Source organism: Danio aesculapii, chromosome 16 (genome assembly GCF_903798145.1).
Source record: "Danio aesculapii chromosome 16, fDanAes4.1, whole genome shotgun sequence".
Lineage (NCBI taxonomy): Eukaryota > Metazoa > Chordata > Actinopteri > Cypriniformes > Danionidae > Danio > Danio aesculapii.
The window spans coordinates 47,457,890-47,484,293 of NC_079450.1; the positions used below are offsets into that span (position 1 = coordinate 47,457,890).

The following is a 26,404-nucleotide window of genomic DNA, read 5'->3' on the forward strand; positions in this document are numbered from 1 at the left end:
GCGGCTTTAAAACCTTGACTTTTCCAAACCGCGGTATACCTTGAAAACGGTTATCGTCCCAGGCCTAGGCTACATGTTTGTAAATACATAAAATAGCCTAAAATAACATGTTTAAAAATAAGTACATTATAATCTCAGTCCACCACGAGGATCCCCGTGCACAAGTGTCAGTCTATGAACACTGTCTAATCGTCCCAATCATCGGTGACAGTGTTTCTCAGAGGCTTTCCTTCATGTGTGGAGCTCTTGAGTCTGAACTCCTCCCGGCTATTCCTCGCTGTGCTCTCTACTGCCACTGTATTAGTGCTCAGAAGAGGAGCGGAGAGAGAGAGAGAGAGCGAAGGGTTATGCGTGCACAGACAAGTGCGTCTAAAACTCCCATTAAATTCCTCCAGCAGAGATGCACGAACATCGCAGGATCGTCAATATTTCTACATGTTGCTCTCTACATTCTCTTGTTTCTTTGCTCGGAATTGCCATTTGTTTTGACGCACCCTCCATCTGAAAGACATGCAACTTTGGAAGAGCTTGGCAACCAGGTAGTGGACAGCTGTACAGCAACACCATGCCGTTTCTAGCAAACAATATTCCCTGGATTTTCGCCGATTCAGTCCACGTTCACTTGGTTTGTGGATGTGTATGGTCTGACTGACGCCCGAGTGGAGGAAACCGCAGAAGGGCGAGGGAGAATGGCTTCGAAAGAGCGTCTGTACGAGCTCTGGATGTTATATTACACTAAGGTGAGTCACGAACGCGCGAGCCGCTCGACACCTGTTGGCTTCGGAGTTTAAACTTGCCGCTGTCAATTATTTCATGTCGCATCCTTAATTTATTTATAGGGCAAGCGTATTCGCTGTAATTCCTTGTCCCTTTTGTGCCGAAACAGTTTCAGGAAGTGCGCCTTTGGTTATTCTTTTTTTTTTCTTTGGGAAGGTTGCGCGTGCACGTTCGCAGTGAAAACATTTGACGCTCGCTCAATATTTTATTTATCAGCATGTTGTTCTGAAGCGATTGGCAGTTGTGATGACAGGGACTGATTATGTTTTAGATACGCTTAGCAGTTTATCATAACATGTCAATTGGAGGTTGTTTACTGTCATACTGTGGAGTTGTAGTCAGTGTTTACCTGTGTGAGTCAGGTAATGTCATGCCTCTTCCTGTTCACTGATGTTATTCTTCGTATGTTCTCTTTCAAATGAAACATGGTTTACGAGGTCTGCTTTGTGAATTTGACTTAAATGAATAGGAATTAATGATCCTTAAAGTTTTAATTAAAAAAACATTTAAAGTACTTTACTTGTTTTGTTTATATATTATTTAAATTACTCGTTATGTATGCTGAAAATTGTCTTAATCACTTTTTTTTAGCTATGATGACTAATTCGCGAACGAATCGCTCTTTTGAGTTGAATCTTTTCAGTGAATCGGTTCACTTGTGGCATTTTGTTCATTTGGTCTGGTCACGAAGAGTTCTGAGCAGATCTGTGTCAGAAATTGACTCATCGAATGGGGAATTATCTGTTTACAGTTTAATAGTTGTTTTATTACCAGTTTTATTACTTTGTTTTTATCAGCTCAATACATGAATGATGCAAACTGATCTGGGTGTTGTTGAATGAACAATAAAAGTATGTAAAATTGAGCTTAATAGATTAATAGAATGTGTTAAAAGAAGTAGGCTACAAGGTAAACTGTTTTGGAGAGTCAAAATACAAAGTAGCTACTGACAATGTTTGGTTCCCAGAATGTTCCGTTTTGTTCAGCCAGAAAATTCTTCCTAATGTAAAAAAAAACAAACATTTTAGTTTAAATTCCCCAAGAAATCAAAATTAACCATATCATTTTGTTAGCTCACATTGCTAGTTTTGTGGTGAACAATTCATCTGTGTCATTAAGAAAAAAAATTGTTTGCCCTTCTAATCTTTCATTGAAATCTGAAAATGGACTCCATGTTTTTTTTTCCAGTTAAATTGTCAGATTATTTCTTAGCAAATGGGCGTGGCTAACATATTTAATCACACTGCTCCAATTGTCAATTTTGACAACAAACAGAAATGGTAAGGAGGAGGAGTCTGTTGGGTTGTAATAACTCTGCCCAAACACTTTCCCTGATCTTTCTGAATGAAATGAGTACTTTACTACATTCATTCAGCTCGCAGTAGAAAAACAAGCCACACCCACTGTTTTCTGGTTTATATTCCGTTTCTCTAGGAACTGCATCACAAAATGAAAAAAAATAACAGTCATAGCTTCCGGTTCATGGGGACTTTAGGTTGTTTCAAAAACAATATGAATGATGTGACTTTCTGGGAAGGTTAGTTTGTGGTTCACAAAAATAAAACAAAACAAAAACGAATGAATAAATATTAGCATGAACAAAAACTACGGTGAATGTCCCTGGAATGTTTTTTTTATTTGATTTCTCATAATAACAAAATCATGTTAATGGAATGTTCTGTGTTAGCTAGGTGGCTCTTGGGGATACAGTGAGATCTTATGATGGTTTTACTTGTGGACAACCTCTCACATGATGGGCCTATGTTTTGTTTACAGCGGCTTGGGAGAACACGCTTTGCGTTGTTCATCAGAATAGTACTTCATAATGATGCTTATGCTGTGTTACAAAAAGCAAACAAACAAGAAAAATCTGCTAATGTGAGAGTTACTGTGCGTGCATATGGAAAACTTGCGCTCCACTCTGTATTAAAAGACTTGTTTATTGAGGCAGTTATACTAATATTGTTCAAAGTATTGTTCGGTTTCTTGCACAGATTAATTGTTTCACTTAATAACACCTCAATATATTATCAGACGCTGGTATATTAATTTTGTTTTACCTGTATATATTTTTTTGTTTTACCTTCAAATTGCCTGAAGCAATTGGCTTGTATTGTATGACCACAGACCATAATTTCAGCTAAAATACTCTTTGATATTCTACCAAACAACAAATCAGAAGATTAGTCACCTTTATACATTTTCATTTTGCATGAGCCATCTCTTTAATATTGCAAAAATATAATTGGTTAATGTAATTGTTAAAAAATGTTTTATAGAGGACAACATAGTGGCTCAGTCGTTAGCACTGTCGCTTCACAGCAAGAAGGTTGCTGGTTTGAGTCCCAGCTGGGTCAGTTGGCGTTTCTGTGTGGAGTTTGCATGTTCTCCCCATGTTCGTGTTGGATTTCCTCAGGGTGCTCCAGTTTCCCCCACACTCTCAGAAATAAAGGTACATGAGCTGTCACTGGGGTGGTACCTTTTCAAAAGGTACACATTTGCACTTGAAGGGTCCATATTGGTACCTCAAAAGTATATATTAGTGCCTAAAAATTTTAAAGAGGAACATTTTATCATTTTTAGGTACTAATATGTTCCCTTGAGGTATTAATATGGACCTTTTAGGGAAAAATTTGTACCTTTTCAAAAGGTACCACCCCAGTGACTGCTTGCGTACCTTTATTTTTGAGAGTGCACAGTCCAAAGACATGCGCTATGCTATAGGTGAATTGATTAAACTAAATTGGCAATAGTGTATGTGAGTGAATGAGTGTGTATGGATGTTTACCGGGTATCCGCTGTGTAAAACATATGTTGGATAAGTTGGCAGTTCATTCCACTGTGGCGACCCCTGATGAATAATGGGGCTAAGTCGAAGGAAAATAAATGAAAATGTTTTATAGGTGTTTTGCCTGTCCTACTTTAAATATGCATTTCATTCATTCATTTGTTGTGTTTTAGTGTAATGTAAAGTGTTTAAAAATGACCAGTATAAATTTTTAATACAGCAAAATTGCTGTCAATATGTGCATCCATGTCATTTTTATGTATCTAGGATGTCAGTGGGCATAAGATTAATATGGAATAAAATAATTGTTGATTTTGTTTCTCTCTTTGAAGCAAACTATTCTGGTAATGAGTAGGGCTTCCCTTCCCTATGCTATGAATAAGAAATGGACATGTCCTACCAGAACAATGGTTATGTTGACAACACCCTCTGGTGGTGCGTACAAAGACCGTATTGCGCTCCTGTACACTTTTAAGATCATTGTGAATTATTAAAGTAAATATTTTCCATCTGAGGCTCTGTCATGCTGGCCACTTTGCTGGTCGGCAGCTGAAGTCAGCTGTTCTCACTATAGCAAGTGTTCTCTATGAATGGCTGCCATGGCAACCAAAACAGCAGGTGCAGGACACAAGAAGCACCAGGGGTCACCGTAGAGAAACGCATACTTCCAGATCACTCTTTTAATTCAGTGCTATATTATACTATAATAGCAGATTGCATGGAATAGCGGCGTTATGAATTATGCAATCGTGTTCCAGTCTGGTCTTGCTGCTGGCACCAAGTACTCCTGATAGCTGGGGGTGTTTCTCAAGATCTCATTCATGATTAAGCCAAAAACAAACCTTTTGTCATTAGATTCCCATATTTAGTAATAACTTCACACATACAGCCAATTGATATTAGGCTTGTCATCAATTGTTTTGCAGTATTATCACGATATTGACCTAATCTGCAAAAAAAAAAGGTTATTAAACAGGTATAATACGGAGAGGAGATAATTTTAACACATTTCTAAATATAATAGTTTTGATAACTAATTTCTATTAACTGATTTCTTAGGGAGAACTCCTAGTAAACACAATAATTGGGAAACTGTAACCTTCTGTTTATGTATTATGGAGAGTTTGTCACAAACATAATTCTAAAACTCAGCAATCGAAGGACATTCCCAAAGACAATGAAAGAATGTGCCGATACTATTATAGTATTTTGGACATTGAGGTGAAAGGGTGTTATTTATTTTACTATATTTATTTGGGGATATATAAGCTCTATGTACAATATAAAATTGCATTTCTTTAAATCTGTTGCAGACTGAAATATTCAGTTGTAATCTGATAATATCATCCCACAGATTTTCGTCAATGCCATATTTTAAGTTCTTACTCCATGTGTTCTGTAATGAAATCAGATTGTCTGCTTTATACTGTTTTTTCATAGAGTAAAATTTGAAAATAAAGTGCGTAACTTCAATATTCTTAAGAAAGAATCTATCCAAAAAGAAATCGTAGCAATACAAGGTAAGACTTCCATGTTTAGTATGAACGAAATGTCTTATCTGCAGATATTTAAAGAAATCATTTTTATGGATATGATGCTTTAAATGTACAGTAACTCCTCAAATGACATAAAATATCCTTATGGAAGAGATCATATATCCTGTATATTCCCAAATTAAGCTACCAAATTGAGAGGCCACATAAATATGGTAAAAATTTGTATTTAACTGATTTCCTTTATCTTTGCTATGATGACAGTATATTTTACTAGATATTTTTCAAGATACTAGTATTTAGCTTAAAGTGCTATTTCTGCTAAGTGCTAAGTCTTCAGCATCGCAATGTGATCATTCGCAAGAGTCACATCACAGGAGATGCAATGTTGAGTTTGTATTATAATTCGTCATTTGCATGTGTTTTTGATGTTTGTGATTGTATAATGATTTTAAAACCATTCAGGTATTAGAAATTGTACCATTTGTGACCTTAACTACCATTTATTTTATTGAATACTTTTATCATTCAGTTACTGTACTTGAATACTGTTAGACTCTGTCTCTAAACACTTTATTTCAATTGTATCTTTTTCTTGACTGTATTTATAGATAATAATACATAAAAAATACTCACAACACATGCAAATACAGAAATGAACTGCAAATAGCACAGACCACAATGAAAACATGTTGAGGGACCCCAAAAGGTTTATAGATTGTTTATTAGATTTTGTGGAGTTGCAAATAGTAAACGTTAATTCATCAATCTCTGACTAAACACTTGCACGAAAATCCTCACAACACATGCAAATACAGAAACGCACTGCAAATAACACAGACAACAACAAAAACGGATCAGGGGACCCTAAAAAGTTTATAGATTGTTTAATAGATTCTATGGAAATGCACTCCCACTGCGTAATCATCCCAATTGAGCTACCATTACAAATTGGTTCCAAATAGAGATCTTAAATCTTCAGGTGAAATTGTATTAATATCGCAATATATATCACAAAATAAAACATATATATATATATTGCAATGTTAGATTTTTCCCAATACCATGCAGTCCTAGTAATTAGGCAAGTCATTGTATAACTAAACTATGATTTTTCTGTAGACCAGTGGTTCCAAAAAGGGGGTTCCCGGCCCACAAGGGGGCCTTAGCGAGCTCTGTGGGGGGTCGAGTCATATTTAAAAACTATTTTTGCAGTGGACAATTAGGAGAACAATCATGTTACCTTAGTTCGATTTATCCCGTGGCTGACCAAAAAAAATGAATAAATTTGTAATTCGTCCTCCACAAAAAAAGAGTCTCACTAATTTGCATTAAGCAGCTAATACTAATGGCCCAAGCATACTAAACCCAGGTGATGAAGCTACAAACATTTCGGGTTGCAGCGCTTGCAACACTGGAAACACAAAATGCAGGAAATACCAAGATGGTTACCTGAACTATGGTTTTATTCCATTTTCTCGAAGCAAAGAGTCCCTGACCCAGCCACAGTGTATTATCTGCGCCACAGTTCTTTCTAACGAATGCATAAGGCCATCCAAATTAATAAGACATTTGCAGACGACTCATCCTCGGCTATTATTTGTGCATAAACATATCTAGATATAGTAATAAACATACCATTTGTTTGAAAACCACATTTTTTGTCATCCTAACTGCAAACTTATATAAGCAATAATATCATTAATTGTTGAGGGGCCGTCTCAGGCAAAAAAAAGATTGGGATCCACTGCTGTAGACAATAAAAAAAAAAAAAAAAAGATTGCTTAAGGGGACTTATAATATTGACCTTAAAATGGTTATTCTATCTGAAAAAAAAAAAACAGATCAGGCTTTCTCCAGAAGAATAAAAACATATATAGAATAGAAAACAGAAAATTTCCTTGCTCTGTTAAACAGCGTTTGGGAAATAGTTAAAAAAAGAAAAACTCACAAAAGGGCTAATAATATAACTTTATATTCAGAGTAAACAAATGTTTTAACCAAATGTAATAGCAAAAGTACACTGTTAACAATTTCTGTAAATTACACAGTATTTAATTGTAAAATTAACTGTATTTTACTGTAGAACAGTTAAACAGTATAGTACAGTATTTTAAAGTTGCATTATTGGAAATATCCCCTTGGTGCCATTAAAATACAGTATTTTTTATTTGCTGTAAATGGAAATACAGTATTTATACTGTACTTTGATGTACAGTAAGTTGCTGGCGAACTGCTGCCAGTAAGTTACTGTAAATTCTTCAGGAAATTTTTTACAGTGTATTATAAAGTACAACAATTTACAATAAAGTGTCATTAGTAAACGTTAGTTCGTTAGTTAATGCATTCAAATTTATCCGTGAGAAACAAAATCTGATTTATTACGGTTGCTATGTTAATTAGCTACAAGAATAAATCTTTATATTTTTATTATTAGCTCTATTTAAAACTATTACAATTTGTAATCTGTTTACGACTGTGATATTACTGTGTTATTAGTCATTAAAAGAAATTGACATTGCTTTAAATTAATAAAAGCTTTTGTAGTTTTCATCATTAGTTAAATTAACTAATGTTAGCAATTGGAGCCTTATTGCTTAGTGTTAACATACAATAGTACTCTATAAATAGATTCAGTTAATATTTTAGCATGTAGTAGTAGGCCAGAATAACATTTATTCATTCATTCATTTTCTTTTCGGCTTAGTCCCTTTATTAATCAGGGGTCGCCACAGCGGAATGAACCACTAACTTATCCAGCATATGTTTCACGCAGCGGATGCCCTTCCAGCTGCAACCCAACACTGGGAAACACCCATACACTCTTACATTCACACACATACACTATAGCCAATTTAGTTTATTCAATTCACCTATAGCGCATGTCTTTGGACTGTTGGGGAAACCGGAGCACCCAGAGGAAATACACGCCAACACGGGGAGAACATGCCAACTGCACACAGAAATGCCAACTGACCCAGCTAGGGGTCGAACCTGTGACCTTCTTGCTGTGATGTGATTGTGCTACCCACTGCGTCACCATGATGCCTGCCAGAATAACATGACCGCTGTTATGAATGGCACTTCCAACGTGAAAACTCTTAAAAAAACACTCTAAAAGATTAAATGATAAATAATTATTCACTGAAGCGGCCACTTTATCAATATTTGTGCATGCTCATAATCACAATATACTGAATTTATTGAATATTGGCATGTGTTTGACAGAGATCCACACTAGACATGCAAAATAGATGGACTTGTTTTGCTGACTTGTTGCAGCAGGCATACGGGTCTGTCTTTTTTTCCACAATGGCGCATCCAAAAAAATGATATAAATATGATTTTCTGTGAAACATGGATAAAAGGCGTAGTGTATGTGATTTTTGCACACCCATATTTATGAGTTAGTTTCCCCCCTCGCGGTTAGCTGCACAATGCATTCCAATGTTTTAAAACTTGTCTGAAACACCCATTTTAATGCCTCTGCTGGCTACTGTCTGCCGAGATCTTCACTAGATAAAGGCCATAGTTGAAATGTGCTTGTTTTTCTCTGGACTCATGAGGCTTTGCTCGATTTTTAAATGCATTTAAAATCTAATAATCACCTAATCACCTATTAATGCAAGTCGTTTGACCGTAGAATGAGTCCTGTGTCCTCCCGATGTAATGAGGTCTCATGGGAAGCTTGGGAAGCTGCTTAAAGTAATTTTTTATTTGATATAATTTAAAATTGCAATTATTAAAATAAAATTGCAGGCCTTGCATTTTTGCTATAGATGATTGATTAATTGGCCCAAAATTAACATTTAATCTCTTTTTTTAAGTGCATTTTAATAATGTTATACATTAAATTATATATATATATATATATATATATATATATATATATATATATATATATATATATATATATATATATATATATATATATATATATATATATATATATATATATAAAATTTGCTGCTTTTTCAAACTACTTATTTAAAATGACAATTTCTGAGATTTTCTCGGGGACAACTTGTTTTATGTTCAATACACTTACATTTGTTAACTAAATCGATTTGTGCTGGCACAATATGAATGAATTATGTAACCCGGCTCATTTTTTACATTTTAGTGAATGATTGTTTATTTATATATGCATTTTTGTTGTACATTTACTTCACAGCAGTGTTCCTAAAAATATTTCAGAATTTATTAAACAGTTCAGTTCAGTTTTAACCCTGCATCGGACACTCATTGAAATACTCATTGGAAACACCACATCTTCTGCCCCACCCCCATCGCAAACCTGTTTGCAAAAAATACACACTTAGGCCCTGTTTACACTAATCTGTCTTAGTTTCAAAATGCCATTTTAGAATGAAAATGATCCACGTCCAAACTGGTGTTTCATCTAGCATTTCTGAACAGCTCTCCATCCACACTATACTGCTGAAACCGCACATCACATGACCACACACACACACACACTCTCTCCTGCACTCATCTGAGCTTCAGGCAGTCAGCAGGTGCTTTGAGCACAAAACCCCAGAGAGCAGTGCACGTCGGACAGTTTATCAAGGATGTACCGCTGGTTTGTGTATCACTATAGTTGTTAAAGGTGATATTTAATTAATCTTGTCTCTATCTAAGGACTCTTCTGTCTTTTGAATCTATTATATCAGGTAATGTTTAAATTTAATCTTTTGCTTTCACGCGTGTATTTAGTAATTTTAGCAAAAACCTTAGATACTGTTGGTTGGTTCCTGTTGGAAGTGCACCTTTTTTTACCAACCAAGTTTGTCAATGTCATTATAACGACACAGATCACTCTGCCTATTCATGCCAGAGTCCCGCGGAAAAAGTGATTGACAGGTGGCAATTTGTGTGTAACTTATCTTTATTTATTTATGAGTTGGTTATGGGTAAAACAAAGACCATGCGGGTCAGGTATTTGAAACGGTAGGCTACACATATTTAGTTATGAATTAATTAGCTATTAATAAATAATTAATTCACCGCCTCCTATAGTCATATATAATGACGATGCCATCGTCTATCGCAATGTTTCACATTAGACATCGTATGATGCCAAATTGGTCGACATCGCCCAACCTCTTATTAATACAGTGATTATTTTATTTGATTAAGCATGTCAGCATTACAGAGTAACAAACAACAAAAAACATTGTACTACACAGTAACAGTGTTACAATTCTTGGCAATATCACCCAGCCCTACTGAAACTACTGTTGTCACAGACAATTTTTATAATTCAATTCTTTTCAAAGGTTGTCTGCTTCACTTAAGTCTCAACAACAGTAAAAGCTTGCATTCATAACCTATTTGTTTTTAATACCACACCCATATCTCTAGATGTAATCAGCTTGGTTATATATCAGAATTAAAATCAGAGACAGCTTTATTGCCCAATATGTTTACACACACTCTAAGAATTTGATGTGTTAATGCAGAGCAGCTTCTAGTACAAAGAGATGGCAATATGAAGTGTCTTCTGAAATGTTCATTCATATATACGTATATACACAAACAGACAGACAGATAAGTAAACCTAATGTGCATTTAAACAAGTCCCTGCAATTATTATTATTTTTTTTTAAATAATTGTGTTTAATTCCCAGAAAAACATACAAAATGCATAAAAGATTTGCTGCTATGTGAGTCATCTGGGATTTACTGACACCTGTAGGTGTGGATGAAGCATTTCGCAAGCAAATGCTTGCACTTGTGCATAACTTGTAGTCAGACGTGACTAATGTGTTCTGTGAGGAAACACACTCTGTCTATAAAGTGAATAGTGTTGGGGTGGTCATGTGATCGCCATGTAGAGTAAACAAGCTTTTAGTCTATAGGAGCTAAACATATTTGTCATTAATCTCTCATTAATTTCTTTATAACATATTTTTTCAATTCAATTTCAATTCATAGCGCTTTTACAATGTAGATTGTGTGAAAGCAGCTTAACACAGATGAAGTTCATGTAAATTGAAACTGCTTCAGTCCAGTTTTCACAGTTGAAGTTCAGTTCAGTGTATTGTAAATGTCATGAAAACCAAAACACTGAAGAGCAAATCCAATGATGCGCATATTTTTCATTCATTTCTTTATGCTTTTAACCTGGAGTATATCCAGATAAATATTACAGAGTGCACTATTACACTCACTTTAAAAGGCGCAGTGTTTTTATAACTATGCATGCCTGGCTTTCCATCTGAGGTGGCATTGCACAGAAGAGCAACTAGGTTTTAGTTTATATTATTGCATTGTGTATTATAATGTGCCAGCCCTTTTCACTTGGCTGTGAGAGCAGTGCTGCCGCTCTTGTCACACCACTTCCTCTTGAGTGTGCTGTTTAGAGGACAACACTGATGTGATAAAAACCACTTCCTGCTACCATTGGTAACCTCCCAGAACAACCTGTTTTTGAGTTGACAAACAGAAGGTGCACATCATTAGCCCAGTGCAGCTGAAGCACCATTCAGGAAGAGGTTTCGGTATATTACAAGTTTGTGTTTGTTTGTTGTGATTTTGGTGAATCTGAGAGTTGACACTGCACATTTTGTGAGCCACTGATAAGTGAAAGGCCTTCACACCGGAGGATGAGCTTGAGTTAGCAGTAGGGCTACATGATACTGGGAAAATATGTTATATGCAATGCTGCTCTTGGGTATTGCAATATTTTTTGCAATGTAACATTTCCCTACAGAAATTCTATTTTTATGGACTATTTTTGGTTAGACTTTAGTTCATGCTATTAACCACTGACTTATCACCTGCCTATTGTTAAGATATTAACAGTTCATTAGTAGTTATACAGTTTGATCTTATTCCACAGCTCTAATCCTACCAAATACCTAAATCCAAACATCTACCTCACTAACTATTAATAAATAGCTAATTAGTATTTATTAAGCTATAATGTTAGTTAGGCATGGGCCGGTATAAGATTCTGACAATATGATAACCTTGGATAAAAATATTATGGTTTCACGGTATCACAGTGTTGTGATTACTGCTCTAAAATATATAGTTTTTTAATTGTCTGGGTTAAAACAACAACTTTTTTCTCAATTGAACACAATATATTTAATTTTAAGAAACATTTAAAATATTTTGGAACAGTAGATTTTGATGTAAATGTATCTTTTCAGCTGGAAATACTGTTGCCCTAAAAAACTAAATAAAATAGCTATAACAAAAAACACTTAAAAAAACTAAACTTACATATACCGTAGGAATGGTATTGACCTTATTCTTCAATGCGGAAGTGCGCTCGTTTTTGCGATTGTTTTAGAACTTCCGATTCAGCTGCCAATGGGAGAAATGACTATGAATAATAAACGGCAGAAAACGGTTGAACTACTTTCTCTACAAACAAGTATTTGCATGAAAATACAGACAAAATAGAATAATATAAGAAGAAAATATCAGTTTGCAACATCAAGCAGCAAAACGAGCTGTTTTTAATGTCTAAAAATGAATGGAAGTGAATGAGACTGTAAGTCTCGTGCCACAATGATTCAAATGGCTGCGCCCACTCGTACGCAGAGAATAAGGTGAATAGTTTCGGCAATTTTTAAAAACTTGACTTTTCCAAACCACGGTAAACCTTGAAAACGGTTGTTATCCCATTGGCCTAAACTATACTGTTAATCAATTTTTTTTTTATAACAAAGGAATATTTTTGTAATGATCATACTTAAATAAACAGGTATTTGATATTTTCTAATCTAAATCAATTAATTCAGGAAAAAAATGGCAAATTTTTGACTTGACAGACATTTTATTCATTATGAAGGAATGAAAACCGCATCAAATATTCAGATTCTTATCCGCGGTTGTTATTTTTCCTTGCTTGTTTCTACTCCTACCATTAGCTTTTATATTTAGCTGTCTGAGGTGCCATATACACTAGTGAGTTTTAGTTTTAAAACAATGTTTTAGAATGATCATGCTCGTCGTACAGACTGGCATTTCAATTGTGTTTCAGGAAAACAATCTCCATCCTCACTATACTGGCTAAAATGCATGGTACGCTGAGGTGCTGCTTATCAATAGGCAAGGTAAAAGTAATTTGTCATTTTTACGGTATACTACCGTTTTTTATTAATTTATATAGGTAATATGTCTGTATTTTGAATTACCAATATTTAAACATCTTTTGTTACACAGTTAGACACGTTAGCACACCCATATGCAGCTGGTGATGAGAAAGTTACATAATAAAACAATCCTCATCACAATCAACTTTTCCCACAAGCAGAAAAGTGTATCAATATATAGAGGGAGCCCAGTGTCATTTACATAGCTACTAAACACCAGAATGGTAACACGCATAAAATTAAAGTCAGAAAATATTTTTTTTTTTATCAACATTAGATGTAACATAAATCTCTAATGTACATAACTGATAGGGAAACAATTAAAAAGATGCATAGTAATGTCAACAAAAAGCATAAAAAGTGATGTGCCATGCAGGGAATTCTGGGAAAGTCAATTTACGGTTATTCGCCGTATATATTAAGGAAAAATACTGTTAACTAGGTTACGGATTTGTACTGTAGCATTTTTACAGTTTTGTACCATTGAAATCACAGCCATTTTTTACAGTGGATGCTGGAATAGTTGGTGGTTCATTCTGCAATGGCGACCCCTGATAAATTAGAGACTAAACTGAAGGAAAATGAGTGAATGTATATTTATAAACTGTAATATTTTGTTGTTGTTATTATTTATACTGAGGCAACTTTGTTCATGGTTAACAGTGATTTATATTGAGTATAACACAATTAAAAAAATGGATTGGTCTTTTGTTTATATTATTTATTTGTTTTTTGTTTGAATTTTTTTAGTTTTTGGAATGAAGTCTTTAGTTTTTATTATCTAATATAAAAACTATACTGTGCAGTGTGCACATTTGAAATACAATCTCATATTATTCTCATAGTTTTTGATTATTTATTACACAAGTATAAGGGTAATGCATACTGTTTGGGGGGCCCACTATAAACTTTTGCCTGCGGCCCCAAAAGACGTTAGGATCATCTCTGATGAAACTTAACCAATCACGCTCACTAGGCATACACATATATTGCTTCCATACTTGCAATGAGCCGCTTGAATAACGGACATGTGAAAGGGGCTTGACAAATCAGGCAATGATACATTAGTTAAGAAGACCAATCAGAGAGTCAACGTAGATAGGCACGCATCCATTTTAAAAGTCTGCAATTCAGTCTGCCTGTACTGAAATAGAACACCAGGGTTTCCTTCTACAACCCTTTTTAAATCGCACTGTTTTCACAAGTCAAAGGTGTCAGAATAGTGTGTAAAAAACAGTTTGTAATGAAATAACATTACATAGCATGCCATGATTGTAACAAATTAATGCATTTTAAAACAAAAACGCTCTAAACAGCACCTGAGGCTCTATGTTTACTTTTGTTCCTGGTCTAGCAGAACAGCACCTATTGGGGATAGGGTTTTAAAGATGGTAAAGCCCCATTTAATTGGTCAAATTTGGATAATCTATGGGTGCAACACAAATGCTACATAGGCATATAAAATAACAAAAATAATCTTTGCCATATACTATTATTGAGATAACAAATATTTTGACAATATATTGTGCAGAGATATAGTTAGTTGAGTTAAGATCATTATTTTAGTTTTCCTGAAAAACAAAAGTGTTCCATAAAACAAAAATGTTCTATAAAGTCTCCAATTTAGTGAGGACTGGGAAATAATTTCAGGCTGGGACATTTCAAACCCAACCAGGCCATATTTTTGTAAATGAACCAATGGCTGAGATTTTGGCAGGTGGTACAGCATAAAGAGTGTGACTCTTCACAGTATGCTTCCCATTTCTTATACTGAAGAAGATATGAAGGGCTTGATCCTTAATTAAAATATTTAAAGGCTTTCCCTTTAACCCTACGCTCTCTTCCCCTTTCCACCTCTTCAACTTCCCTAATATCTCTCTAATACCTTAATTGGTTTACTCAATAGCAAAAACTGTCCCATTCATTCTTCATGATGTAGTGTTACAATCAGAACTCTCTCCAACTTGTTCGAAACAAGCAACCACTTTTAAATTTGCAATACATTTATTCGTTTAGTAGATGCTTTTATCCAAAGTGACTTACAAAGTGTAATTAGATTGTTCAAAATCTAAACAACTGTGTATTTATGTGTGTAATATTTACTTGTTTATTATTACTTTGTTATTACTTATTTATATAATGTAGGATCACTAAAATATCCTAGCTAGGGTGTAATTTGTAAGAGGAAAACTGTTTTAAACCTCACAAATTGGTAGAAATAATTTTTTAAAACATTAAAATTGCGTTCAAAAATTAGTTAAAAAATATTACGCTTCTATGACATATTTATGTTTGCCCTATTACTCCAGTCTTATTACTTTCCTACCAATAATGTAAATACATGTCTGCCAAAATCTTCATGTAGGCCTAACTCTTCAATAAATAATATCAACAAATAGTTATCTATGTGATGATAGTAGGGACGCTACTGCTAATATTTGCTCCAAGTTCAACACTTCTAGCAAAAAATAGTGGTAAAGGAAAATCTACAGCCTATTTGCAGATTTAAAAAAGATATCTTAAGGACCTGAACAGTTGAGAAATGTTTTAACAATTCACTGCTGCGTCTTCTTGAAGTGCTTTTTTGGGGGCCTTTACCTTACATGTGAGCATGGAGAGATGATGTAATTGAACCATATCGCAATATTGCAGGTCAGAACCAACAGATTTAGATACATTTGTTATTGATCATTCATTGAAATTGAACTTTGAATGTACAATGTTGTAACATAATATAATAATATAAAACAAATAATAATAGAACTGATATGGCACGGTGATGACAGCACGGTGGCTCAGTGGTTAGCACTGTCACGTTCGAGTCCTGTCTGGCCCAGTTGGCATTTTTGTGTGGGGTTTGCATGTTCTCCCTGTGTTTGCTTGGGTTTCCTCCGGGTGCTCTGGTTTCCCCCACAAGTCCAAAGACATGCGCTATAGGTGAATTGAATAAACTAAATTCTCTGTAGTAAATGAGTGTTTGTGGGTGTTTCTAAATATTGGGTTGTGGCTGGAAGGGCATCCGCTACGTAAAACAAAAGCTGGAATAGTTGGTGGTTCATTCCGCTGTGATGACCTCAGAAGTAGAGACTAAGCCTGAGGAAAATGAATGAAAAAAATATAGTAAAATAAAATAAAAATTAGTTGCCTGGCCATCAGGCATCAGGAAAGTTTCCTTTATGTGAGTAACAAACATTACTGACAAATGATGTCAGTATTGATTATTTGATTATGTTACAGTGCTTGTGTATTGCGCTTAGTAACCTCACACACTGATGTCATTTCCAAGGAAAATAAGACATTGGCAAATACATTTATGTATTTATTTATTGGCATATAAATGTGTTCTTGAAGTGTTGTATAATCACAGTTAATCACTGAAGTCAGATTGAATGTTTCAACAAGGATTTTGGTTCATGTTCTGGACCGTTGCTGTCAATGGAGGATGAGGAAGCTCTCAAATTTAAAATCTAAAATACTTTAATTTGTGTTCCTAAGATTATAAAATTATTTCAGGGGATTGGAAGGACATGAGGAAGAGTTATAATAACCTTTTTTGAATTGAACCTCCCACAAGGTTCAATTCTGGCACCTCTCCTGTTCAACCGTTATATGCTCCCACTGAGCCAAATAATGAGAAGGAACCAAATCTCCTACCCCAGTTATGCTGATGACAGTCAGATCTACTCATTGCCTAATGACTACAGCCCCATTGACACTCTCTGCCAATGCATTGATGAAATTAACAGTTGGATGTGCCAAAACTTTCTTAGTCAGTTAAACAAAGAGAAAACTGAAGTCACTGCATTTGGGAACAGAGATCAAGGTGAATGCATACCTTGGCTCTGAGGGTTAAACAACAAAAAATAAGGTCAAGAATCTTGGTGTGATTCTGGAGTCAGATCTGAGTTTCAATAGTCATGTCAAAGCAGTAACAAAATCAGCATACTATAATCTCAAAAGAAAATTGCAAGAATTAGATGCTTTGTTTCCAGTGAAGAAACTTGTTCATGCTTTTATCAGCAGCAACGTGGATTACTGTAATGGAGTTATCACTGGCCTTCTGAAAAAGACATTTGCAACTCATCCAGAATGCTGCGGCCAGGATTCTGACCAGAACCAGGAAATCAGAGCACATCACACCTATCCTCAGGTCTTCACTGGCTCCCAGTTACATTTAGAATAGATTTTAAAGTATTACTACTTGTCTATAAATCACTAAATGGCCTAGAACCTCAATACATTACAGATATGCTCACTGAATACAAACCTAACAGATCATTCAGATCTTTAGGATCATTTAAACCTGAAATTACAAGAGTTCAGTCAAAGCAGGGTGAATCAGCTTTCAGCTATTACGCCCCTACTGCTGGAATCAGCTTCCAGAAATGATCAGATGTGCTCCAACATTAGCTACATTCAAATCAAGTCTAAAAACACATCTGTTTAGCTGTGCCTTTACTGAATGAGCACTGTGCTACGTCTGACAGATCACACTGTTATGTCTTTCTTTTCTTTTTCATTCTTTTATAAACTATTTTAACATATTTTAATCTGTTTTTATCTGCTTTTAATCACTTTTATTATTTGTTTTTTATTTTCTTATTCTTGTCTCTTTTATTCCTGTTTATGTAAAGCACTTTGAATCACCACTGTGTATGAAATGTGCTATACAAATAAACTTGCCTTGCCTTGCCATGCCTTTTTTGGGGTGAACTCACCCTTTAAAATCAGGATGAGGGTGCAGCGACATTGATAGAATATCATATCACTTTTCCACTAAAAGGGAGCCACCCTGATCATAACGTCATGCCTATTGCATTGTATCGCAACAATGTTTCAGTTGCTGGTTGCTCCTCACACGTGCTCCTCCTAGGAGGAGACTGACTTGACAGGTGTGTATGTTTTTATAGACGACAAACCTGCTTGTTAATCTGAATAGACCTCAGTGTATTTCCACAATAGGCTCAGAGCTGTTGTGTAGGCAGGGGTGGAAAGACATCAGCATCATCAGTTCATTGAACACCCTTTGTTATGTACCAGTAAGTCAAGTTTTTGAGATTTGCGTCACGTTTAAGACAAATGTTTGCATACGAGCACCATTATTTGACCTTAATCTGGCGTGAATGCCAGGGTTGCATATTTGAGGCTTTCAGCTCTCTTTTTATCTTTCCCCTGACATTCCTGTGAGCAGTTAGAAACGGATAAGCCCTCAGATTTCCGTTGGTGAAGCTACACAGAGCAGTGCATAGATTATCAATATGAAAACACTTTGTGCTGGAGAGTTCAATACTTTAATAGATACTTAATGCTATTCAGCCAAGTTTTGCCTTTTCAACGCATTAGTCTCTTTTTCAGAACTAATTAAACATTTTTAAAAACGTCTTGAAAATAATACTTTGATGTCTGCCGTTTACTCACACTTATGTTCTTCTAAATCCATACGTAATTTGTTAATGTTCTAATTATGTTCACTGAACAATATTCATCCATAATTTAAAGTCAAAATGAAATCTGTTCATCATATTAATCAATTGTTCATGTTAAATCAGAGTTTTGGATAAATAGACTTTCAATGATCTTGATTTTTGCTCTGAAGATAAACAAAGGTCTTATGTGTTTGGAAAAACAGGTTGAGTATAAGTGATGACAGAATTGTTATGTTGGGGGGAACTTTTTTCTTTTAGCATCCTTATAGCCTTCGCATGTTCGATTTCAACTTATTTAAATGTTCTTCACAAATTTAAAGCTATCATTGTGAAAGCCCACTTTTGAGAATGTTGTGATATATCCACTTGGATATATGCTGTCTATTTATGTAGAGACATCAGATTGATTATTGTAACTATAGTAGTTTGTATAGATATTAGATTATATATACTGGATTGCCAGTGTTTTTCCATATATGAATCTCTGATACTGGGTGTTCGCGGGGTCTTAAAAAGTATTAAAAGTTAATAAATCTATGTAGAGAATTTTTAAGGCCCTTAAAAAGTATTTAAAAGTCTTAAATGCTATTTTGCAAGATATTACATTTGATATAATTTTTGATGATGCAATGTATGGTTGTATGCTAAAGTTTGCCTGAATTAAATCTGCAAATATCAGGATGCCGTGTAGTTTATGATATCGATAAAATCCTGCTAGATTTGACATCATGCTGCTTTGTTTACTGCAGTTACCAAGGCAGCACCATGATTTCTGCACTTCTAAAGGCATCAACCTGCCTAATTAGCTAGATTGAACAGATTTTTATTCAGTATATGCATAATGTTTTAGTTTTGGATTAGTTTCTTACATTAATATCTAGTAAATATACTGTAAGTTAAAATCTCGCCAGTGTTTCCGATTGAAAAGTGGTTATAAGGTCTTAAAATGAAAAGAGTCTTAAAAAAAGGTCTTAAAAGGTATTGAATTTTACTCTCCAATTCCTGTATGTACTCTGTGATATATGACATGTCTATTGTGCCCTATTAGAATAATGCTAGACAAAATTTTAGCTGTGGATAAATATTTAGTATGGTTGATAAAATACGTATTTTAACTGTGATTAATAACACTTTTTGTTTGATTAATTGCATACTTATTGTTAAAATTTAGTTTACACCATTTACCTTTAATATGTTTATTTAGTCTTTAGTATATTCTATTTGGAGCTGTTTGCATTAAATGTTTTAACATGCTAGAAATTAAAAACACGTACAGCCATAATATTATTACTTCAGTGTCTTAGCAGTTGATGAATATCTAGTCATCCATTCATCCATCCAAGTCACGCAGATATAAAAGACCAACTGGTCACTATGGTTAAATTAGTACATATTAACACTACATATTTTCATCTCTTTTTAAGTAGGAAAATGAAGTTATAAGTAGGCCCACACGGAATTAGAGCTCGCAGAATTCTGCAGATTTTTAGCCCATCATTAATTCTGTTTATTTACTTGAGTAAATGTGTGTAAATCTAAATTTATTCAGTTTTTAAATTAATTTCAGTAATATTATTGACTAATATGAAAATGTTCATCTGATTTGTGTACAATGCAGTTTGTACAGTAATATTTTCTGTCTTTTAGTAGAGATATTATATGAGAGATTTGCTTTGTTTACCAAATAAAGTGAATCTAATTGGATTTGCGTTTTAAACATTAAATAAAAGTTAAAAAGCTTTTTTTTTCATATATTAAGTTTTTAGTTATGATACTCCCAAAATAATTCCACAGAAATCCACAGATTTTCACCAAAATTCTCAGCAGAAATAGCAAAAAACGTTCGCAGATTCCATCTGGCCTTAATTATAATTCATGCTTTAACCTGTTGAATTTTTAAAAATATCTTTGTTTGACTGAAATTTGGACTGAAATCTTGGGTGTTTACAAACTGCATACTTATCACTTTTCAAAGGCCAAAAGTCAATCGCTGCGCAGTTTAGAAGAATGAACCCTCTTCATGAATAGAGCATTTAAATGGTAGCTTGTACTTCTCACTGTAAGTTATGTAATTGTGCATACTAGATATTTCTAATGATATATGTGTTGTTGACATGTTGCATGTTCACTGTCACCATATGACAAAAAAATATATAATTATTAGTATTGACAGTAAGTGATTAAACATTTCTTTCTCTTTAATGGACACCTTTGTTATAAAATTGCTGTGTTATTAAATTTTGTTTTACATTTTTGAGACAAATGTCAAAACTCCTCTATGGTGTGACCATCTCAAGCGTAGTTCAATAACTCTTATGAATGAAACAGAAAACTACCTCAGACCCATTTTTACAAGTAGCTATTTTAGAAATTTTAGTTTTTCATCAATATATTTCTAAAAACATAGAAACTTGGTACATTTTGTCACATTTCTTGTTTGACACTTTCAATTCAATTCAATTCACCTTTATTTGTATAGCGCTTATACAATGTAGATTGTGTCAAAGCAGCTTCACATAAAAGGTCACAGTAAATAGAAACAGTGTAGTTCAGTTTGTAGTGTTTAAGTTCAGTTCAGTTGAGCTCAGTTCAGTGTGGTTTAATAATCACTACTGAGAGTCCAAATATTGAAGGGCAAATACAACGATGCGCAGCTCTACAGATCCCGAACCATGCAAGCCAGTGGCGACAGCGGAGAGGGAAAAAAAAACTTCACTAAAGGCGGAAGTGAAGAAAAAAAACCTTGAGAGAAACCAGGCTCAGTTGGGCACGACCATTTCAATTTCTCCGCTAGCCAAACGTCTTGTGCAGAGCTGCAGTCTCTACACTATGCGCTAATGTTAAATCGAGCAATTTCACTGAAGATTTAATTAGTTGAAGGACCACATTCTTGATCATGTGGCTGAAGCTCCCTGTTAGTCCCATGATGTGCAAGTTTTTGTCTCAGAATTTTTCACATATTTAACTTTTTTTGGAACCCCTATACCAGGGGTCACCAATCTCGTTCCTGGAGGGCCGGTGTCCCTGCAGGGTTTAGCTCCAACTTGCCTCAACACACCTGCCTGGGTGTTTCAAGTATACCTATTAAGATCTTGATTAGCTCATTCAGGTGTGTTTGATTAGGGTTGGAGCTAAAATCTGCAGGACACCGGCCCTCCAGGAACAAGTTTGGTGACCCCTGCCCTATACTATTAAGTTTGGTTGCCCTTATGTGTGACACCCCTATTTATTGAAAATGTACTACAAATTCAATAGTTTAAAAATGTTATATAAAAAATAGTACTATATGAAGATAAGTGTCCAAGAAGGAAGATAAATCCCTATCAAATTTGTTTTTTTTTTAATTAATTGTTGAATATTTGCTACTCTATATCGCACCACAGGACATATTTATGATACAGTTCAATAAAAACAGTAAAATAATTGGTAAACTTGTCTTTAAACTACAAAAATATATCTACTTGCTCTTTAAAAATAGTGTTTTACCCACCAAAAAATTTTACTACCTATTTCTACCCATATGCAGATTTGTATTTTGATTTTGTGTTTAATGGAATATTCCACTTATGTCCAATAATACTTAAGTTCTTATTACCTGAAAAAAGATCTCTCTTGACAATGGACTATTATAGGCACCAAAATTACTTCATCATGGTCTGATTGAGTAACATTTAGTTAAAAAAAAAACATTTACTACTTCCTGATTTTGTAATGTGGGTTTATGACGTGTACATTTGGAGTGATTGAGTCACTGACGCAGCTGCTTACTTCATCACCCAGGCAGAGGAAATGTGCACAGACATGCTGTCTGAATGAACCAGAAGGCTGTGATCTCAGCTTGGGGTTTCAATGCTATTGTTTTTACACAGTAGCTTAGTTTCTATGTTGTTTGATGGTTTTGATTACTCAACTGCTTGATGTTTATCAGGAGATCACATAGAATTTAGGATTTATGTAAGTAAACCTAAATACACAAACTTTTAGGCTTTTGCTGCCCTCAACAAAATACATTGCCAATGCTATTGTGAACATGCATTCATATTCAAAAGTACTGATAAAAATTGTACCAGGACTGCACAATATATTATTTCAGAATTGAAATTGCAATGTACACATCCGCAATGTCCAGTCAGGATTGTAGTTGATCATGTACACTAGTTTGTCATTGTGAAAGTTTATCGTGTGCATGTAGTTTTAAGACCAGGAAGCATTTCAAGAGAGTTTAAAAGCACAAAAAAAGTATGTTTGTCTTTTCTAACAAACATTATTTATATTTAATTATTTATCCATTGATTATTCCATTGAAGTTCTGTATCTGAATACTCACTCAAAAAATACTTTTGTTGTTTGTTCAAACTACTTTTAAAACAACATATTTCTTGAGGTTTTTTTCTTGGGGACAACTTAATTATTTTATGTTCAAGCCGCTTGAATTTGTAAAATATAATAAGTTAACTTAATTCCTTCATGTTGTCCTAACACAAATCGATTGTGTGGAACCCAGCGTTTTTACAGTGCTGCCCTACTCCTCAGAAAATCAGAAAAGCACAGTTTTTTTAAAGGGTACATATTTGACCCCTTTTTCAAGATTTAGCCCTCTACTGCATGCATTATGATAGATCTATAAAATAAAAATATTTGACTGTTTTTCTTTTCCTAAAATTAACTTGAAGTGCTGTAAAAATTTGGAAAAATTCTTTTTTAAAGTACTTTATGATATGTTGCCATATGGTAACAATGTCCAACAGTGGATCTAACTTACAAATTTCTAATTTAGAATTTTCCTTGTAATTATTAAGTTTGTTGTTTGTTTTTATTTAATTGGTGTTGCAGTGTTATTCTTTAACACAGAACTTATTAATATACACACTTTCCAACAACTCATATTCCAACAGCTTACATTTATTCCATTCATTTTTGCTGAATATTATTGAAAACAATCATAATATTGTATTATCATGTATACAACATACTGTAAATATAAATATTTTCTCCAGTAAATATTATAACAAATATATACTGTAACAAGTCTAGTATATCCAAATGCATCAGAATGATGTAGCTACTAGCTAACAATGTTTAAATATTTTACTATATACTATACTATGCCTGTCTTATCTGCCTCTAAGCTAATGTACTTGAACTGTCACCATCACTGCTCTTATCAAATGTCTAATCTGCATCATTCTCATGGTCACCAAAACCCATCTCATCCTCACTTTAATCTGCAGGAAGAGCCAGTTCTGTCTTTTTTTCTTTCACTTACCATAGAACATGGTGGTACTCGCTGATAAACTGGTCCCTGTATATCTATTCAAAAGTTGTAATGCCATTAAAACTAGATTTTATCCATAATGCAAATGCCAATAACATACAACTAATCAACATTATATTACTAGCACATCATTGGCTACACTAAGGTCTTCTCTTTCCAACTAAAAAAAAAATCAATGTTGGTCTTAAAGAAACAGTGGCAGGCAACACCATGCGGTAGAGGGTTAATATAAGTCTTTTGAGTCTCCAGAATGTGTCTGTAAAGTTTCAGCTCTAAACACCCATCTGATTTTTTATAATACCTTTCACAATATTGGATTTTATGCTCTGAACAACCATGTTGCTGCTTTTGTTGATTGTGCCTTTAATGCTAGATCTCCCCCCGCCCATCGTTCCCACATGCCTATCAGAGTGTGCCTCAATCTCCGCCTTGGCTGCGTCAGATAAACAGCACAGTGACACATGAAGGAAGCCGATCTCACGTAACGTCTGCGAGAAATACTACAGTAAAAACTTTCTCGATGATTATTATTTGATGTATTTGTTGTGGCGTTAATTCAAGTCTTTCTGCGACGATGAGTCACACAATGTTGTTACGAAGTTCACGCATATACACGCAGACACAGAGCGTGTGTTTAACTTTGCACTGTTTTTGCATGGCAAATGTGACAGGATAAATGATAATATCCACTGCTGTATGGATATCTGTTATGTTAATGTACAAAATAAACCTGATTTAAGGTCCACAAACCGGGATTGAAGCGTCTTCTTTTATAACTGACATGCGACTGTGGTGATGAAGTAAAGGTGGTAAAATCGCTGTAATTCATAACAAACATGTACTGTTTTAAACTTGTAAAACTCATTCTTGATCACGTTTGATGATGATTGATGATCACAGCGTGCTGAACAGATCTTTTAATTTCAGTTGCTTTGTGCACTTCTTGTCTTGTTGATATGATTATACACATTACTACGGAGACATGTTAATGCATGGCTGTCAATCAATTCGGTGGGCAGGGAAACCGCACTCCTATGTCACATTGCGGTCAGCCTCAAAATGAGAGGGATTTGGATCCTATTTTAACATCAGGAAATTAAAAAAAAGAGACTTATTGTCTTTATATTACCCCAATATGACTGTGGACACACTATACCTACACACAGTTCTGTCCAAACAGTTTTCAAAAGATGATTTTCATCATAGGTGCCCTTTATTCAGATCTTTGCTCTGTTGTTTTCTCTATGCTTGTAATTTTTTATTTTTGTATTTTGTGCATCCTAATCAATGTAAAGTTACTAAATATTTCAAAATAGAGCTATTTTAAGTAATTTGGTGAAATTGTATTTATGTTGCAAAACATATTGCAGAAAAACCTAAAATGTTTTTTTTTTCCAGTGTCGTGCAGCCCGAAATTGCACCAAACATTTTTGTGTGATATTGTATGTATGCTTTTCTGTGCAGTTAGCTTAGCCATGCTAATTTAAAATGGACTAAACCCAATAGCAAGATGTTAGAATATGCTAGAAGCATGCTAGCAGTCAATATATCAATTTGTCTGTCATCTTTGAATGCTGAGCTGAGCATGACACTGTTCATCACTCACAATGACAAATCAATGAATATCCATCAAAATGCCACAGTAAAAAGTACAGAGCTATACATTTGAAGCATAATTGCCTGTCCTTTCACAGCTGAGAATGTTTGTGTGTCTTAATGTAGCTATAATTCAATATGCAATATCCACACCAGAAGGATCTGACATTAATGATAAACTAAAGCGTGTGAGCATCATCAGCTAAAGTCTCTTGCAGGTTTGGATAATAATACTTGGGAATGACTGTGGTTGCAATAATGCAGACACTTATTATTCATCCTTCATGGACATGTTTAATTTGTTTCACTTGCATATGCAATAGAAATATATCGAAAATGCTGCCAATCTCTTTATTTATAATTGATCCATGGTTTTGCCACAAATAACATGTAAAATGTGGTTAGACTGTTGTAATTAAGCCATGGTAACCACAAATAAATCACATTTTAACTGTGGTATTTGTAATCGAACTGTGGTTGTTAATCGATGCACCAAAACCCATGGTTACTATGCTTTAAATGACTATAGCATAGGTATGCACAGTTGAAGTCAGAATTATTAGCCACTTTTGATTTTTTTTTTTATATTATATTACCCAAATGATGTTTAATAGAGCAAGGAAATTTCCACAATATGTCTGATAATATTTTTTCTTCTGGAGAAAGTCTTTTCTTCTGCATAAGTCATTTTTAATTTTTTTAAAATCCATTTTAAGGTCAAAATTATTAGCCCTTTTAAGATATATTTTTTGATAGTCTACAGAACAGTATTGTATCCTGCCTAGTTAACCTAATTAACCTAGTTAAGTCTTTAAATGTCACTTTAAACTGTATAGAAGTGTCTTGAAAAATATCTAGTCAAATATTATTTACTGTCATCATGGCAAAGATAAAATGAATCAGTTATTAGAAATGAGTTATTAAAACTATTGTTTACA

The 26,404-nt window shown here is 34.3% G+C and overlaps 1 protein-coding gene across 2 annotated transcripts in view; it reads left to right on the plus strand.

The window, feature by feature from the left end:
• The first annotated feature begins 301 nt into the window (after positions 1 to 301).
• Positions 302 to 26,404, plus strand: part of nbeal2 (neurobeachin-like 2) — a 173,153-nt gene continuing 147,050 nt past the window's right edge. For both annotated transcript variants that reach the window (XM_056474718.1, XM_056474719.1), the window contains exon 1: positions 302 to 740. In XM_056474718.1, the coding sequence (XP_056330693.1) occupies positions 690 to 740 (51 nt within the window). In that variant the 5' untranslated portion in view covers positions 302 to 689. The remainder of the gene's footprint in view (positions 741 to 26,404) is intronic.